At 64.2% G+C, this 15,974-nt stretch overlaps 3 protein-coding genes across 4 annotated transcripts; 2 read left to right on the forward strand and 1 right to left on the reverse strand.

The window, feature by feature from the left end:
* The first annotated feature begins 309 nt into the window (after window positions 1–309).
* Window positions 310–1,456, forward strand: LOC116495144 (myeloid-associated differentiation marker-like). Its single transcript, XM_032197425.1, has one exon. The coding sequence runs from the start codon at window positions 468–470 to the stop codon at window positions 1,332–1,334; it is 867 nt and encodes a 288-aa protein (XP_032053316.1). The 5' UTR covers window positions 310–467; the 3' UTR covers window positions 1,335–1,456.
* A 960-nt stretch (window positions 1,457–2,416) lies between these two features.
* LOC116495141 (cytoplasmic phosphatidylinositol transfer protein 1-like) lies at window positions 2,417–8,621 on the forward strand. Of its 2 annotated transcripts, none has more exons than XM_032197421.1 (10): window positions 2,417–2,445; window positions 4,178–4,263; window positions 4,991–5,139; window positions 6,397–6,485; window positions 6,605–6,612; window positions 6,717–6,788; window positions 6,917–7,012; window positions 7,101–7,256; window positions 7,320–7,383; window positions 7,766–8,621. In XM_032197421.1, exons 2-10 carry the CDS (start codon window positions 4,216–4,218, stop codon window positions 8,029–8,031), a joined length of 948 nt encoding a protein of 315 aa, XP_032053312.1. In that variant the 5' UTR covers window positions 2,417–2,445; window positions 4,178–4,215; the 3' UTR covers window positions 8,032–8,621. The 2 variants fall into 2 exon arrangements, with proteins under 2 accessions (XP_032053312.1, XP_032053311.1); XM_032197420.1 differs by lacking the exon at window positions 2,417–2,445 and adding an exon at window positions 2,972–3,013.
* Window positions 8,622–8,807: 186 nt separating this feature from the next.
* On the reverse strand, window positions 8,808–11,112 carry MSS51 (MSS51 mitochondrial translational activator). Its single transcript, XM_032197414.1, has 6 exons — window positions 10,931–11,112; window positions 10,542–10,697; window positions 10,278–10,402; window positions 9,529–10,092; window positions 9,121–9,214; window positions 8,808–9,018 (listed from the first exon to the last, which is right to left on the reverse strand). The coding sequence occupies exons 1-6, from the start codon at window positions 11,110–11,112 to the stop codon at window positions 8,808–8,810; spliced, it is 1,332 nt and encodes a 443-aa protein (XP_032053305.1).
* Window positions 11,113–15,974: the final 4,862 nt, after the last annotated feature.

Here is a 15,974-nt window from a genome sequence, read left to right on the forward strand (position 1 = left end):
CTGGGGACCCCGGGCCCCCTGCCTCCCCCTGGCACGGGGACATTTCCAAGGAGCCCTAGGATGTTAGGGCGCAGCACCCCGAAATCCTCACTGCAGCACCGGCAGGGCGCGGGGGCCCCCTGGGTGCTGCTGGGGTGCGGAGAGCCCCCTTGGTGCCTCCCGCCCCCGAGGCGGGGCCCGGGCTGGGTGCCAGCACCCGGCCCCCCCCCCCCCGTCGAACCGTGAACCGTCACCAGCAGCGCCGGCCCCGCGTTAATGATCCACCCGCAGCCAGCCCCGGGCCGTGCGGGGCCGTGCTGGGGACGGGGAGCGGGGTTTGTGGTTTGGGACCCCCGGGGATGTTGTGCGTGGGCCGGCGGCCGGCGGCTCCCCCCCGTGCGCTCCACCCCTCGGTGCCGGCACGCAGAAAATAGCGGAAGCAGGCGGTGGCCACTTCCCGGCGCTCAGCTTGGGAGCTCGGCGGGGCCATGGCGTTGGTGAGGATGAATCTGCGAGCCGTCACCTCCTGGGTGGGCATCGCCCGGCTCTTCGCCATCCTGCTGTCCTGCATCGCCTTCAGCCTGGTGGCCTCCACCGGGGTTTACAGGGGCCCCTACGGGACGTGGTGCATGTTCAGCTGGGGCTTCTGCTTCGCCGTCACGCTGCTGATCGTCCTGCTGGAGCTGTTTGAGCTCTACCCCAAGCTGCCCCTCTCCTGGGACGACTTCACCTCGGCCTTCTCCATGCTGGCGGCGCTGATGATCTTCACCAGCTCGGTGGTGTTCCCCTCCGTTTTCATCGGCAGCCCTTGCAGCAGCAGCATCTGCATGCGCCAGGCGGCTGCCACGGCCATATCCTGCCTCTGCTTCCTCGCCTACGCCCTCGAGGTGGGGCTCACCCGCGCCAAACCGGGGGACATCAGCAGCTTCCTCTCCACCGTGCCCGGTCTCCTCAAGGTGTTTGAAGCCTACGTGGCGTGTCTCATCTTCTCCTTGCTGGATACCTACGACACCGTGCCCGGCCTGCAGTGGTGCGTGGCCGTCTACTCCGTCTGCTTTGTCATCACCCTCCTCATCATCATCTTCACCATCGGCCGCTGCCTCAGCTACATTCCCTGCCCTCTGGAGAAGGTGCTGGTGGCCTACAACGCGCTGGCCATGCTCATGTACCTCACCACCGTCATCATCTGGCCCTTCTACAGCTTCAACAACAGGAGCCGGCCCAGCCCCTGCGGCGCAAACTGCTCCTGGAACAAGCACCTGGGGGTCACCTTCCTCACCATCTTCAACTTCCTCGCCTACCTTGTGGACCTGGTCTACTCCACCAAGATGGTCTTCATCAGGACCCGTTCCTGAGGGCGGCGGGGTGGCCACGGGGCCGGGCAGGGAGCTGAGGAAGAGGCCGGACGCCTCGGAGAGCTCCTTCCTCCCGGCCTCCCCCCGTGCCGGGGAGCAGCGGTGGTGCTGGGGGTGCCGGCGGGGGGGGAGCCGGGTGGGGGGGGATCCCGATGGCCTGGGGGCGGGGAGGGCTTTGGGATTAAATTTGGGTCGTTTTTCACTTGCTTCTGCTCCGCTTTCTTCCCCTTTTTTTTTTTTTTCATGGCTGGGTGGGGCTGTTCTGAGTCACCCCTCTGGGGCTGCATGGTAGCAGGGGGACACCAGCCTTCGGCAGCTCCTCTTCTCTCCTGCTGGAGTTAAACGGGGCACGACCAGGAAAAAAAACAGCCGGGATGCTTCTGACTTGGCATCGCAGGACCCTGCAGAACGGGTTCGGGAGGAATGTGGCTGCTGGGGGGGGGGCACAGTCCCCAAGCTCGGGGACAGGTCTGTCACCGTCACCTGAGTGAGAGCCCCGCGGTTGGAGCGGCTGCGCCCGTGCCTGCTGTTCCACACCGTGGTGGCAGCAGGGAGTCCCCTGCCTGAGGACACGGGGGTGCCACCACGAGGCTGGTGGCACAGGAGGGTGCCACCACGCTGGGAAGAAGGGCGCAGAGCGGTGCAGGCGTGTCCTGCAGGCACGGGAGACAGGCACCCACGGGGCACGGTGTCCCCACGCTGTCCCCAACCCATGCTGCTCCCTCAGGTTCTGCCTCCCCAGACATCACCGCTGCTTTTAGCCAGGCTGCCCTCCCCCTGCTTCTTCACCAGTGCCACCTCCCTGCCACCACCGTGCCACCGCCTTGTCCCTGCCACCTCCCAGCCGGGTGCCACAACCCCACGCTGGCTGTCACCTCGCCACCGCGACCTTCGCCCTGCCGATGGGGCCCGCGCTCGGCCGTCGGAGCCTCTCGAGGCAGAAATTTTTTGAGCAAATAAAGGAAAAAAAAACCGCACGGCCCGGCGCAGCCCTGCCCAGCGCCGGAGCGGAGCTATTTTTAGTGCCTGAGTTGATTGAAATTCATAGAGGAAAGAGGCGCGGGAGCGCGCGGCGGCCGTCACCGGCGATGAGTTGCAGCGCTTGGTGCCGGTAACGGGGAACGCAGCGGGGCTGCGGCCGGGGGGCACGGGGAGGCTGGGGCGTGGGGAGGCAGCCACGGGTGGGCTGGGGGTGTGGGGGGTGTGTGGGGGGGCTCCCAGCCGGCTGCACCCCACGCAGGGATCTGGGGGTGTCTCGTGGCCCCGGGGTGCGCGGTGGTGGCACTGGGAGTGGCTGGGCGCCGGTGCTGTGCCATGCCTTGGGGTGCCCCGGTGCCGTGCCGTGCCGTGCCGTGGGGAGCCCCGGTGCCGTGCCGTGCCGTGCCGTGCCATGGGGTACCCAAATAGCGCGCTATGGGGCGCGCTGGTGCTGTGCCATGGGGAGCCGCCGTGCCGTGCCGTGCCGTGCCGTGCCGTGCCGTGGGGAGCCCCGGTGCGGCTCGGTTGCCGGTGCAGGAGCGGTGCCGGTGCCGGTGCGCGGCGGATTCCTCCCCCTAGGGGTCGGTGTGCACCGGAGCGGCGGCGCGGGAGGCGGCAGCTCCTGCGCACGGCCCGGGGCGGCCGGGGCACGGCGGCGGCGGGGAGCGGGGAGCGGGGAGCGGGCACCGCTGCGGGCCCGGGTGAGTGCGGCCGGGGAGGGGGGCGGCGGAGCCGGGGCCGGGGGGCTCCCCCTCACGATACCCGAGCCGGCAGCCGGGGCCCCGGGATGAGCGGGGCGGGCGGTGGGGAGGGGTGTGATGGAGCAGCGGGCACCCCTCTCCGGCAGCCCCGGGCCGGCTGGAGCGCACGGTTCAGCCCCAGGCTGGTTGGGGGTCCCCAGGGGGGTCCCCTCCTTCAGCTGGCTGCGCCGCATGCCAGGGCCACCTCTGTCGCTGGCGGTGGGTGAGGAGCCCGCCGAGAGGGGTTTAGCGTCTTGCAAGCCAGCACCAGCGCCCGGCCCCCTTCCCCATCAGCTGGAAGCCCCTGTGACCCCCCGAGATGTCCCTGTGGCCCTCAGTGACCCTGTGGCCCTAGGGACACCTCCGTGTCCCCGTCTGGACAAGCAACCCCCAGGCAGCCCCCGTCAGCTTCCCCAAAGGGGGCCAGGTCTGAGCCCCACTTGAGGTGTCTGTCTGGGGGCTTGCATCCCTGCCGTGTCCCTTCTGTGTCCCCTCTGTGTCCCCTCTGTGTCCCTTGGGGCTGCAGGCCATGGCCAGGAGCCCCCCCCAAGCTGCTGCAGCTGGAGCGGGGACCAGGGGCAAGCGGAGCAGCCTGGCAGTGCCCCTGGCTGGGTGTCACCAGGGGAGGGACCCCCACAGAGCCCCAACCTCGTGGGGACACAGCTGTGGGTGCTCCCTGGGGGGCACCCAGGTGGGAGCAGGATTGGGGTCAGGGTCTGTCATGACCCCATGGGTCTTATCCCACCCATCCCGTTGTCCCCACAGCCGTCTGCGTGGCAGGATGGGGATGTGGCACCCCCAAACTGATAGCGCCGTTTTTGGGGAGGGAGGGTGGGGAGAGAACAACATACGTGTGCTCCAGGACAGCTGCACCGGGCTGCGGGTGTCTGCACGGCGAGGAGGGGGTTCAGGCATGCCCTGGGGGTGTTGGGGTGCCCCGGGGTGTCGGGGTGTCCCCACAGCCGGTGCGCCTGGGGCTGCTCCTCGCACCGGTGACCTCGCAGCACTGCCATGGCAACGCCGCGTGAAGTCACCGGTGCTCGCGGCGCGGTGCCAGCGTGGGCGTCCGCTCCCGCAGCCCGCTGCCACCCCATGTGTGTGTGTCCATCCGTCCCACCCCCATAGGATGAGCTGCGCCCCCGCCAGCGCCTGACCCTGCCACCATGCTCGTCAAGGAGTACCGCATCTGCATGCCGCTCACCACCGAGGAGGTGCGGGGGTGTCCCCCCCCGGGGAGCGTGGGGGGCACTGGGTGGTGGTCCTGGGGGATCAGATGGGCTGGGGGACGCCACGGTCCCTGCTGCTGTCCCCTCGGGGTGAGGACAGTGCCTCGGTTAAGTCATTTTGGCTGTGGTTGTTGGGTGCGGGATGCGCTGTGTGGTGTTTTGGGGTGCGAGCACGGGGCCCCCCGGCACATCCCATCGCTGTGCACGGTGCCCCCGGGGCAGCGCAGAGGTGGCAGGCAAAGGGCTGCGTTTTGGGTGCTGGCAGAGCAGCCCAAATCCCCTCCAGCAAGCAGCAGCGATGGCTGGGGCCGTTCTGGGGAGCAGGGGCTCGCGGCAGCTGCGCCCACACCTGCGGGTTTGTGGCAGCACCTGGGGAAGGTTTGCGGTTAGGCGGAGCGGCGAGGAGACCTGCCTGGCAGCCGGGATGATGGATGGGATCTCGGGCACAACAACAATGCGGTCACTGCGCCGCCGCACCGCCGAGTACGGGCACACACGGCCGTGGGTTTTGTTTTTTTTTTTTTTTTCCTGGCCTGCCCGGGCAGGCAGGCAGGGAAATCGCTGCAGGTACCTGGGCAGTGGGAAGGGCAGGATCCGGCCCTCGCCCATGCGTGAGAGCAGGGGGACCCTGGGGAGACGCCTGCCTGCTGCACGGCTCGGGCTCTGGCACCGCTTTGCTCCGTGCCTCAGTTTCCCCTCTCGCTCACTGCAGTACCGCGTGGGGCAGCTGTACACCATCAGCAAGCACAGCCACCAGGAGAGCGAGAAGGGCGAGGGCGTGGAGGTGGTGAAGAACGAGCCCCACGAGGACCCCGTCCACGGCCCCGGCCAGTTCACCGAGAAGCGCGTCCACCTCTCCAGGTGAGGCACCCGCCCGTGGTCCCATCCTGCCCCAGCTCCGCGGGGACACTGCTGTGCTGGGGGGCATGGGCAGGGGGTGGTGTGACCCCGTCCCTGCTCCCAAAATCCTCAGGGAACAGCCTTGGGGCAGTGGGGCTGCACCTGCCTCCGGGGATGCACCCACCTTTTGGGGGATGCACCCATCTCCCAGGGGTGCCCCCATCTACTGGTGTGCACCCATCTTCGGGGACTGCACCCATCTTTGGGGACTTCACTCATCTCCTGGTGTTCACCCATCTTTGGGGACTGCACTCATCTTTGGGGTGCGCACATCTCTTAGGGGCTGCACCCATCTTTGGGATTGCATCCATCTCCTGAGGGCTGCACCCATCTTCAGGGACTGCACCCTTCTCATCTCCTGGGGTGTGCGCATCTCCTGGGGGCTGCACCTACCTTTGGGGACTGCACCCATCTCCTGGGGTGCACCCATCTCTTCAGGGTCTGCACCCATCTCCTGGGGTGTGTGCACCCCAGGAAGCTCCTAGGGGCAGCACCTACCCTTGGGGACTGCACCCATCTCCTGGGGTGCACCCCACCCATCTTTGGGGACTGCACCCATCTTAGGGACATGTACATCTCCTGGTGCGCACCCATGTCCTGGGGTGCCCCCATCCTTGGGGGCCGCACCCTCTCCCAGCCCACCCCTCCCCATGGGTCCCACTGCACCGCCCCGGGCTGTGCGGGGACACCCCCGGCTGCTCCCCTGCCTGTCCCGGGGTGTCCCCGTGTCCCCACACGCAGCCCCGGGTGCCTTTTGGGTGGCCGCAGGCACGCGGCGCTGCTGTCCCCGTGTCCCCGCCGCCAGCTGCGGCGCGCGGCCGAGCGTGCACCGGCGGCTCCCCCGCCGGGGAGTCGCTGGCGTTAGACGGGATATTTTTAGCTGCGGCACTCACGATTCTCCTCTCGGGGATGTTATTTATAACGCCTGAAAATTAATCAAAAAACACCGCCGCTGGGAGGGAGGCAGCCGCCGTGGCGAGCGGGGCCGGATCCTGCCCGGGAAACGGGGCCAGGGGTGCCTGTGGGGGGACAGGACCGCGATGGGGACCTGGTCCTGGGGTGATGGGGAGGGTCTTGGGGTGATGGGGGGTTCTGGGGTGGTGGAGGGGTTCTGGGGAAGGGGTGAGGTCCCTGGGGAGGCGATGGGGGTCTGGGAGCTGTGCTGGCACGGCAGGGCCGTGCTCCTGGGCCGTATCCTGCCTCCCTCCCAAAAAACAGCAAGCTGCCGAGCTGGGCCCGGGCGGTGACCCCCCGAATCTTCTACATCACGGAGAAAGCCTGGAACTACTACCCCTACACCATCACGGGTGAGACACGGGGACGGGGCCGCCCGGCACTGCGGGGCCAGCCGTGTCCCGGTCTCACCTCTCCCTCTCTTCCCCCACGGTGCCACCCCGTGATGCCGGCGTGCCGCGTGGCCCTGCAGAGTACACGGTAAGGGCACGGGGGGGTCCGGTCCCTTTCCCATCATGTGGCTGGGGAGGGGGCGCCCGGGTGGGCGTCCCTCGGGGACCAGCTCCCAGGCGCTCTCCCCGCAGTGCTCCTTCCTGCCCAAGTTCTCCATCTACATCGAGACCAAATACGAGGACAACTGCGGGGACAGCGAGAACGTGAGTGGCACCGGCCGCGGCCCTCCCCACCTCCTGAGCTGGCGGCACGGCTGAGACCCGGCAAACTCACCAAGGGGGGGGCACACGCGGCCGGTGCCGACCCCTCTCACCCTCCCTGCCCACCCCAGATCTTCCACAGCGATAAAATCCTGGGCGACCACGAGGTCTCCTTCCTGGACATCGCCTTCGACGAGATCCCCGAGCGCTACTACCGCAGCCTGGAGGTAACGGGGCTGGGGGGGGGGCAGCTTCTTGGGGTGTCCCTCTCCGGGTCCCCCCGTCCCCGGCTCATGGCCCTGCTCTGCGCCCCAGGACCCCCGGTTCTTCAGCTCGGCCAAGACGGGCCGGGGGCCGCTGCGGGAGGGCTGGCGCCAGCACACCAAGCCCATCATGTGCTCCTACAAGCTGGTGACCGTCAAGTTCGAGGTGTGGGGGCTGCAGACGCGCGTGGAGCAGTTCGTGCACAAGGTGAGGGCGGCCGAGGGTGGCGTGGGGCCACCTGGGTGTGGGTGCTGATGGCCGGTGTCACAGGTGATCCGGGACATCCTGCTGATCGGGCACCGGCAGGCCTTCACCTGGGTGGACGAGTGGTGCGGTGAGTCCCCGCGGCGTCCCCCAGCCCCTCTGCGCGCGGGACCCCCGATGCCACCAACCGTGTTGGCTGTTCCTCCTGCTCCCCATGCCCCCTGCCTGCCCTGCCTGGTTCCCCTTGGGTTCCCACCTCGGCACACGTTGGTGGTCCCCGTGCACATGGAGCCCCCCTGCGCCACCGCTGCGCCCCCCGGCATGGCTCAGTCCCCTCCCCGCAGGGTTTTGCTGCCACCTCGCCTTCACCCGCTGCCCCGCTGCTCCAGCCCTTGTCCCCTGCCCCACGGGGACGCCGTGCCCGGGGCTGGCACCTGATGGGGTTGGGGACACCGGGGGGTGCAGGACGAGGCTGTGCTGGAGGCGGCTGTGAGCCCGCGTGTGCTCGGCAGGCATGACGATGGAGGAGGTGCGGCGCTACGAGCGGGAGACGCAGGAGGCCACCAACGAGATCATCGGCATGGTGGCCCCCACCATTTCGGTCAGCGAGGTGGGGCAGCCCACGGCCACGCACTCGGCCCCCGCCAGCGCCCCTTCCACCCCCCTGAGCGACGAAGCCCCCGATTTCCTCGCCCCCCCCAAAGCTCGGCCCCGCAAGAAGTCGGCGCCGGAGACCCTGACGCTGCCGGCGCTGCGGGAACGCGCCAGTGCCGAGTGAGGCCGCGCCGTGCCACCACGCCGTGCCACCTGCCCGGTCGGACTGTCCTCTCCTCCGTGCCAGCCCTGCCACCCGCCTCGTCCCCTCCGACAGATGCCGACCCCGAGGGGGGAACCCGCCGGCAGGGCGCAGGGGAGCCCCGTGGGGGTGCCGGCGACCCTGAGCCGCTGCGGGTGCCCGTGTGGGACGTTGTCACCATCGCCACGCCGGACCTGCTGTCCCACAGGGAGGGGACATCCCCGCTCCTCGTGCCAGGCAGCATCGGGCCACGGCAGCATCCCAGCCCCTTCGGTCCAGCCGTGGCCGGGCTGGGCGCGTGGCCGTGCCGGGCTGGGTACCGCGGCACCCGGGGAGCGATGCTCGAGCACCGCCCTGCAAGGTAGGCACCGGGCACAGGAGGGTGGGTGTGGGGGTGTCGGTGACAGCCCAGTGCCACCTCCTGGGGCTCCCTGTGGGATGCCGGGGGCCACGCAGCCCCACGCGCTCCGGGTCTCGCAGTCGGAGGCCGTGCCAGTGCGAGGGGTGCCGGGGCAGGCTCAGACCTGTATTTTCTTTGGGAAAACGAGGTCCTTTTCGGAAATAAAACTGGAGACGTGGCGGCTGGCTCCCAGCGGTGGTTTATTGGGCTGTGCAGAGGAGAGCTGAACCTGCACCATCGCCACGTCCCTCCTTGGCACGTGGCACACAGCTGGGATGGGCAGCATGGGGGTCAGGGTTTGTGGGGTGGGCCAGAGGAGCTCACGGGTGCCTCTGTGGGAACACGGCTCCCTTCCCTGCTAGTCCTCATCGCTGCCACCCTCCAGCTCCCCGACAGAGGCGGCCGGCCCCAGCAGGGTGATGTAGTAGGAGCTGCAGTAGACGGGCGCCTTGTTGGGGCTGGAGTAGACCTGCTCGGGCCGCAGGGAGGCAAAGGGGTTGGCGGCGTAGCCCGTGATGTGCGTCTCCAGCTCCACCAGGATCTGCAGCGAGGCCTTCAGCTCCTGCTCGCTGCCAGGAGAAGGAACGGAGGAGTCCCGTGACTGTGTGGCTGGGGCCTTCCCTGCGGGGACATCCCCGCAGCCAGCTCGGGGGGCACACCGGGGGGCTCACCTGTAGACGGTGAAGAGGGTGGGCAGGCGGTAGTCCCGCAGCAGCAGCAGCGTGGGCAGCCAGCCTGCCATGAGGTCAGGGCAGGCGTGGAAACCTGTGGGGACGTATCAGTGAGTGGGGGGCACGCTGCCTGTGCTCCCCACCCCGAGAAAGCCCGGCTGGCACAGCGTGAGGCTGCCAGCAAGGACGGTCCCTGCTCCCCGCCAGGCTCCGGGTCCTGGGCTGAGCCCCAGGTCCGAGATCTGGAGCCCAAATGCAGGGACCCCTTTGGGTGCTGCTGGCACCCGAGCCCCAGAGTGTCCCCCCCTGCCCGTGGTGGCCCACAGTGGCGTGGTGCACAGCCGTGGTGAGCCCTGGGCACGTCCCAAAGTCCCCAGCAGCCTCGGGTGCTGCACCCTGGGCACTCACCCGGGTGGAAGCCCACCACCAGGTCGGGGCGTGCGGCCAGCTTGGTCTCCACCTGCCCTTCCCAGAAGTCGTGGTACAGCCCCTTGAAGCTGCTGAGATAAATCCTTCCCTGCGGCCCCGGCGTGGCCAGGGGGGGCCTCATGATGGGCCCGTCCACCACGTCCACCCCCACCATCACCACCTCCATGCCCCGCTGCCCCGGGAACATCCGCGCCAGCTCGTCGTAGTCGGTCACCCGGGTGTTGAGGGTCTCCACGTGGGACGCCCCCACCACGTGGACGGTGAGGGGCTTGGCGAGGGGGTCGATGCCGAAGAGCCGCAGCCCCAGGCCGATGGTGAGCGGCCGCGAGTGGAAGTCGGTGACGAGGCGGCGGACGGACTCGCGCAGCTCTCCCTCCTCCGGCCGGGGTTTCCCCGCGTTGGCCCAGAGGAGGCTCATGTAGCGCCCGGCCAGGACAGCGCCCAGCTTCTCCTCCAGCTGCTCCTGCATGGCAAACCAGTCCTCCCAGCCCGCCACGTCCCCAGCGGGTCTTGTCCAGGTCTCCGTGGGGAAGGGAATGTCACCTGGGGGCAGAAAAGTGGCTTTTCAGGGGTGGCCCTGCAGGCTAGGCTGCCTGTCCCCCCCCAGCAAGCTGCAGGGAGTGGCACTGCCAGTCCTGGGTGAGCAGAGCTGGGAGGAGGGACCCCACACGCTCAGGGGATGGGCTGTGAGGGGGAATTTGGGGTGGGAGCAGTGCCCCCCGCCCCACCTGTGAAGACGAGCCACTCCACCAGCCGGTCCAGGGCCACCAGCTTCAGCTTCTTGCAGAACTTCTTGTGCAGAGGCCAGTTGGCACGCTGGCACGCCACGCCGCAGTAGTACACGTTCTGGCACCTGGGGGGACAGAGGCAGCGTGCCCAGCCCCGGGGGTGGGCAGGATCCGTGCCTCCCCCAGCCTCACCCCCACCACCGGGCTGAGCTTGCCCTGCTGGGAGCCCGGGGACACCCAGCCCCACACCACCTTCCCCTGTACCTCTTGCATCGGCGGAGACTTTTGGGGTCAGGGAGGGCATCGGGGAGCTTCTTGCACTCGGCGCAGAACTTGAACGTGTCCTCCATCTTCTGGAACATGTCAAAGTAGGTCCGGATGCCGAAATCACTGCCCCTCTTCCTTCCGTCCATGGCGGATCTGAAGGGAGTCCAGAAGCGTTGCGGGGGTGAGTAGGGTCCTGCCCAGCCCAGCTGGGCTCGTGCCTTCCCTCTGCGTTTGTGGGATTTCACCTCTGGCCAAGAACATCCTGAGCCAAGCTGGTCGGGGACAGCCACAGGCGTCACCTTGTCCTGGGGGGATCTGGGGGTGAACCCAGGAGCCGGGGGGGACACACAGCACCCGCACAGCCTGCCCTGGCTGCTCTCACTCACTTGTAGTCCTCGTAGCTCTTCATGTTGAGCTTCTGGAGGATGACGTGGGACAGCCCCGGCACGTTGCTGTCCATGGCTTGGAAGCCCAGGGAATCCATGTCGGGCGCCCTTGCTGCTGCTGCTGGCTCCTTCGCTGGCTTCTTGGAGGCTTTGCGGGCTGCTCCTTGCCCCCGCTGGGCCATGCTGGCAGTGGGACGGAGGGGTCCAGACACAAGGGGTGCCCAGCTCCTGGGAGACCCCTCCGGGCGTCCCGATGCTTGTCCCCGTCCCACCAGGAGGAGGGTGGTGACCGGGGCGGCAGCCTGGCCGCACGTCCCGCTCCTGGCACGGTGGGGCTGAGCTCAAATGTCAGCCCCAAGAAGGCCAGGCCTCCCGGCCGGCCTGACACCGATAGCAAAGCTATTCCCGGCACCACCTCCCGGGCAGGGGCCAGCCCCCGTATGGGACTCCCCAAAAAAAGGGGCCGGGGAGGGTGACGGGGTGCCTGGAGCTGTCTGAGGGAGGTGTCGGGGGGATGTGAGGGGGATTGGTGGAGGGACTATGACTCGAAGCAAATCAGCTATGAAGTAGGTATGTGGTTTATTTTGGTGCTGGGCACGTGCGGGATGGCTCCCAAAGGCATTGCGCACCCTAACGGGGCAACTTGCCCTGGTGATATGCAATAAAGAGCATGAAGTTTCCCAGTACACCTCTACACGTGCATAACCTGTCCCTGCTGTGTACTACAATTAGCTCCAAGCAGTCGTTTCCATAAACTCCTCTCATTTGTGCCTGCCCAGTGCCTGCTGCTGGTGGTGGTGGGGCTGAAGGCCGGTGACTCCTCTCCATCACCAGCAGCTGCCCCCTGCCTCTGTGCATACTCAGCTGCTCCTCGGCTCTCGTCCAAACCACAGGGTCATCTCAGCTGGTTTTTGAGGCAGGTTCCCCATTTTTGTCAGGAAAAATCCTCTGTGAGTGGCCCTGAGACTCCTTGTTTGGGTTCAGTAAGCAAAGACACTCAGCAATATTTATTTTAGTACCATTAACCGAGCCGCTGTTATTCCATTCCTGGCTTTAATAATTACAATTGTTTTATTTAGAAATCATTAATGCGATTAAACAAGCCCCCATCCTTCTGTCCCTGGCTCCAGGCTTTGGGGACAGCCCTGCCCCATGATGGGGGCACAGCCCGCCCCCGCCTCCCCCCCCCCCCCCAGGGGCCTGGCACGGGCTGCCCACACCCAACATGGCGGCCACGGCGGCTTCAAGGGCACGCGGTCCGCGGCACGTGACGCGGCGCTGAGGGTCGGGAGCTCGCGAGAGCGGCCGGGTTGCCGTGGTTACGAGAGGCGCGGCGCTCCCCCCCCCCCCCGGGGTCTCTAAGGCCGCGGGTTCGAGTCCCGCCTCCGCCGCTCCCGGCTCCCGCTGTGAGTTTTCCCCTCTCGGCACCCCCGAAACTTCCTCACGGCTCCTCGGGTGAGGGTCCGGGGTCTATGGGGGCTGCAGGGCCTGGTGGGGGGGGTGTAGCACTGGGCACGGCCCTGCTGGGCGTGTGGGGTTTGGGGCTGGGCTGGGGGCGCAGCATGGGGGGAGCTTCCTTTAAGCACCAGGGAATTTGTGCTTCAGGTTCCTTCAGGTTCCTTCAAGTTCCTCTGGGTTCCTCCAAGCCCTTCACGTGTGTTCGCTGTGGTGTTTTGACGTCCAAGCCCCAACTGTCCGGGGAAGCTGCTCCTGGGGGGGGCAGAGGCCTCGTGTCACAGCTGGGTGTGATCGGGGCGGCTGCGAAGCTGGGCAGAAAGGAAAGGTGTTTTCACGTTTTTCTCCTCAGTCTTTTTCCCCGCAGAGCCATGGAGGCCCCCGAGGGGCTGTCTGCTCGGAAGGGATCCCTGCTGGAGCCTCAGGCTGTTCCCGGCGAGTCCCAGCCACTGTCAGCGAACGCGGTGCAGATCACAGTGGTGAAGGCACAGGACCTGGTAAAGCGCTTCTGGAAACGCCTCTGTTGGGTTAACAACCCCGACCCAAGGGGTTCTTTGTGCTGCCGTCCAGTTCTGGACCAGACATGAGACGTTAAGGCTGTAGGGAACGATGTCACGCTGTGGCTTTGTCCCCTGCACCGAGGGCTCACTCACATAGACCGAAGGCTTGTGGCTCGCCTTGCTTTGGGGACACATTTCCTCAGCAGCCATCTGTGCGTGCTGTGGTGTGCTGTTGGCTTGACATGTCTCTGCCTTCCTTGCCTGGCTGTAAATCACTGGGTTTTGTTTGGTTGTGTTTTAAGCAAAACACAGTGGAAAATGGGCATCAGTGAGACAAGGAAGTCTAAGAAGAGCTGTTCTAGCATATAAAGCCAGGTTTTTGTTCCAACGACAGCGATTTAAATTGTGTGGAAATCAATAGGGTGGCTCTAGGTTTGAAAAGGCAGTGCCTCCAGTGTGCTTACCGTACAAGACTGTGAACTAATTCAGATGAAAACACTACTAGTGTGCTTTCCATGTGCTGCGTGATACACCCAGCTGGCCTTGAAGTATTTGTGAGGATCTGGCATTTAGGAAGGAACGCGGAGGAGAATCTCAGCTACTGCTGCAAGCAGAGAAATGCAAATCCCTGCTTCAGCTCTAGCTGTAGACAAAAAGCAAACCAAAAGCATCTGCCCATATTTTTTATTTATTTTTTTAATGTTGTAGTACCTCTCACATTGATGGGTTCAGCAAACAGCACCTTAGGTGAGAATTAGAAGGCAAGAAGAGGGAAAACTGTGATGAAAATAATAGACCAGTGGTTTGATTGCATCTGCACTATTGCTTGTGGTTCTGGTTGCTTTGTTTTAGAAAACGCTATGGCAAAAGGAGAGAGGCTAACAAAGGTGCAATAATAAGAACAACAATATGAAAAAAATCCATCTATAAGAAGCGTGGAATCTGTTTAATTAGAGGAGTTGTAGAGAAAGATGAGAGGAGTATAGGATAATTAATGGTACAGGGAAAGGTTAATTGGATTCTTCTGTTTAGTCTCTCACATAATACATGCTCAAGGAGACAGTCAGGAGGACTGAAAATTAAAACCAAGTGAATGAAGTCTCTTTTTGTGGAAAAGCCAATATGGAACTAATTACCCCAGTGACATGGAGAGAGGGAACTCAGGGGCAGGCCCGAGGAGGTGAGGCACCCCTGCTGCTCAGGATGAAAGAAAAGCTTGGTTGGGGTACGGCAGCCCTTCTGTGCAGGGCTGTGGCTGCTCCTCCCTGGCTGGAGAAGGAAACCGTGTTTCTCCTGCAGCTGCCTGTCTCAGCAGTCCCTTGCACCACCAGGGAAGTGCCTGGTGCTTCCTCCCTGGATGGGGTTGCTCATGTGTGAGGCTGTGCCTGTTCACCTGTGTTTGCAGCCCTTTGTGCAGATATTTTAAAATTAAGCTCCCTCATCTCTGTGCAAAGCAGGTGACATGAAGCTGGTGTACCAACAAACTCCAGAGCTCCCCAAAGAGCTTGCTGGAGCCCTGGTTTGATTGCAGGGCTTGCTGCTGCTGCCATGTGATAGACACAAGCGTCCTGTGAGCTTGTGAGCTCAGCCATGCAGCTCAGGGACTACCTTCTTAGTACACAGCAAAAAAAAAACCAAACCTCTTTCCTGGAAGCACCGTATCTGTGGGATATTTTTGGATTTGCTTTAGATGTGCCTTTCATCCCCATTCTTGGGATGAAGCCTGGATTTCTCCACCCCCTGCCCACACCCTTCCAGCAGCAGGTTTTAATGATCCCTGAGGCACCACGGGATGGTGGAGCAGGAAATTTCCCTCCTAAAGGCAGGTCTTGGCACAGCCAAGCTCTGTTCCTCTTCCCCATTCTTGCAGCAGAGCAGCCAAAGATTCCCACCGGTGTTCTTTGTCCTGGGTGGGGAACTGAGCTGCCTCCCAGGGGCAACTTTGGTCACGGGCCTGTTGCTGCAGAGCCAGCTGCCTCATCTGCTGTCTCTTTGTTTGACAGAAAAGCATCAGAAGTGACACCTCTTTTACTTTGGTGCGTGTGGAGTACGACGGAGTGATCCTGGGAGACTCCTCCACCACTCAGGTCTTGCCAAACGGGACAGCAAACTATAATTTCACGACCAGCTTTGAGTACAGCCCCGATGGGCCCAACTCCTTGGTCGACATTGCGCAGAAACCTGTGCTCTGTGAGTACCTGATGCTGCACCTCGCTCCTTGGAGGGGTGGAGGTGGGTGCTGTCAGCTGCTGCGCTCTGCCTTCTTGCTGCAGGAGTCACTCGGTCAAGAATAGCACTTAAGCAGCAGCAGCGGGGGGGGTCTCAGCACTTCTGTTCTCATCTGTGCCAGCTGGAGGAATCCCCTTTCATATTGGCTTGGCTCTTTGGCTTCAGTGTTCTTGTCAGCCTTGGAGATGATACAGAAGCCTGTGCCGGAGCTGACACAGACCCTTTGCAGCCCCTGTTGGAGCTTACCACTCTGATCTGTTGATCTGAAACTATCTGAGAAACTTTGCCAGCTCCTATCTTATTATTTTTTTTTTTTTTCTGTCTAGTGACAGTGATAGAAGCATCGCAAAAGCAGAAGAAACAGAAGGAGGAGAAGGTCCTGCCTCTTGGCCAGGCTGTGGTGGACCTTCTGCCTCTGCTGCAAGGTACAACATCGATTTTCTCATCCTCCACAAACACTTCTTGCTCCCCAGCACTTGGTTGGTCTTTGCTCATGAACCCCTCTCTATAAGTTACCTCCTTCTGACCAAGTGGGTTTCAAAGAGTCTTTAGAAAGCTGGGTCTGTGGGGAGAGGGGGGCGACACCAGCTGCTCAGCGTTAGGAGTTGTAGCAGCACAGCTTTAGGCTGTGACTTCTCTGCAGAGGGTCTCAGTGGACGCTGTGCTCATTGCTTGTTCTTCTCAGGACAGTGTTCGTTTACGGTCTTGGCTCCTTTGTATGCTGTGCCTACCTCTCCATCTGAAAGCCTTCACCCAGAGGCTAAGGTATGTGGAATTTGGAACTGTTCCTTCGCTTGTTCGGCTCTCTGCTGCTTTTTAATAGGAAGGCGAGCATGACTCAGCTGCCTCGCTCCTCGCAG

The sequence above is a fragment of the Aythya fuligula genome, chromosome 15 (assembly GCF_009819795.1).
Source record: "Aythya fuligula isolate bAytFul2 chromosome 15, bAytFul2.pri, whole genome shotgun sequence".
Lineage (NCBI taxonomy): Eukaryota > Metazoa > Chordata > Aves > Anseriformes > Anatidae > Aythya > Aythya fuligula.

What these genes read in the sequence shown, in the direction of transcription:
- LOC116495144 (XM_032197425.1), top strand. Translation starts at nt 468, where the DNA reads ATGGCGTTGGTGAGGATGAATCTGCGAGCCGTCACCTCCTGGGTGGGC.
- LOC116495141 (XM_032197421.1), top strand. Translation starts at nt 4,216, where the DNA reads ATGCTCGTCAAGGAGTACCGCATCTGCATGCCGCTCACCACCGAGGAG. An exon ending in GCTACTACCGCAGCCTGGAG is followed by an intron (nt 7,013 to 7,100) that starts GTAACGGGGCTG and finishes TCTGCGCCCCAG; the next exon opens with GACCCCCGGTTCTTCAGCTC. An exon ending in TGGAGCAGTTCGTGCACAAG is followed by an intron (nt 7,257 to 7,319) that starts GTGAGGGCGGCC and finishes CCGGTGTCACAG; the next exon opens with GTGATCCGGGACATCCTGCT.
- MSS51 (XM_032197414.1), bottom strand. Translation starts at nt 11,112, where the DNA reads ATGGCCCAGCGGGGGCAAGGAGCAGCCCGCAAAGCCTCCAAGAAGCCA. An exon ending in AAGAGCTACGAGGACTACAA is followed by an intron (nt 10,698 to 10,930) that starts GTGAGTGAGAGC and finishes GACTCCCTTCAG; the next exon opens with ATCCGCCATGGACGGAAGGA. An exon ending in GGAGTGGCTCGTCTTCACAG is followed by an intron (nt 10,093 to 10,277) that starts GTGGGGCGGGGG and finishes TTCTGCCCCCAG; the next exon opens with GTGACATTCCCTTCCCCACG.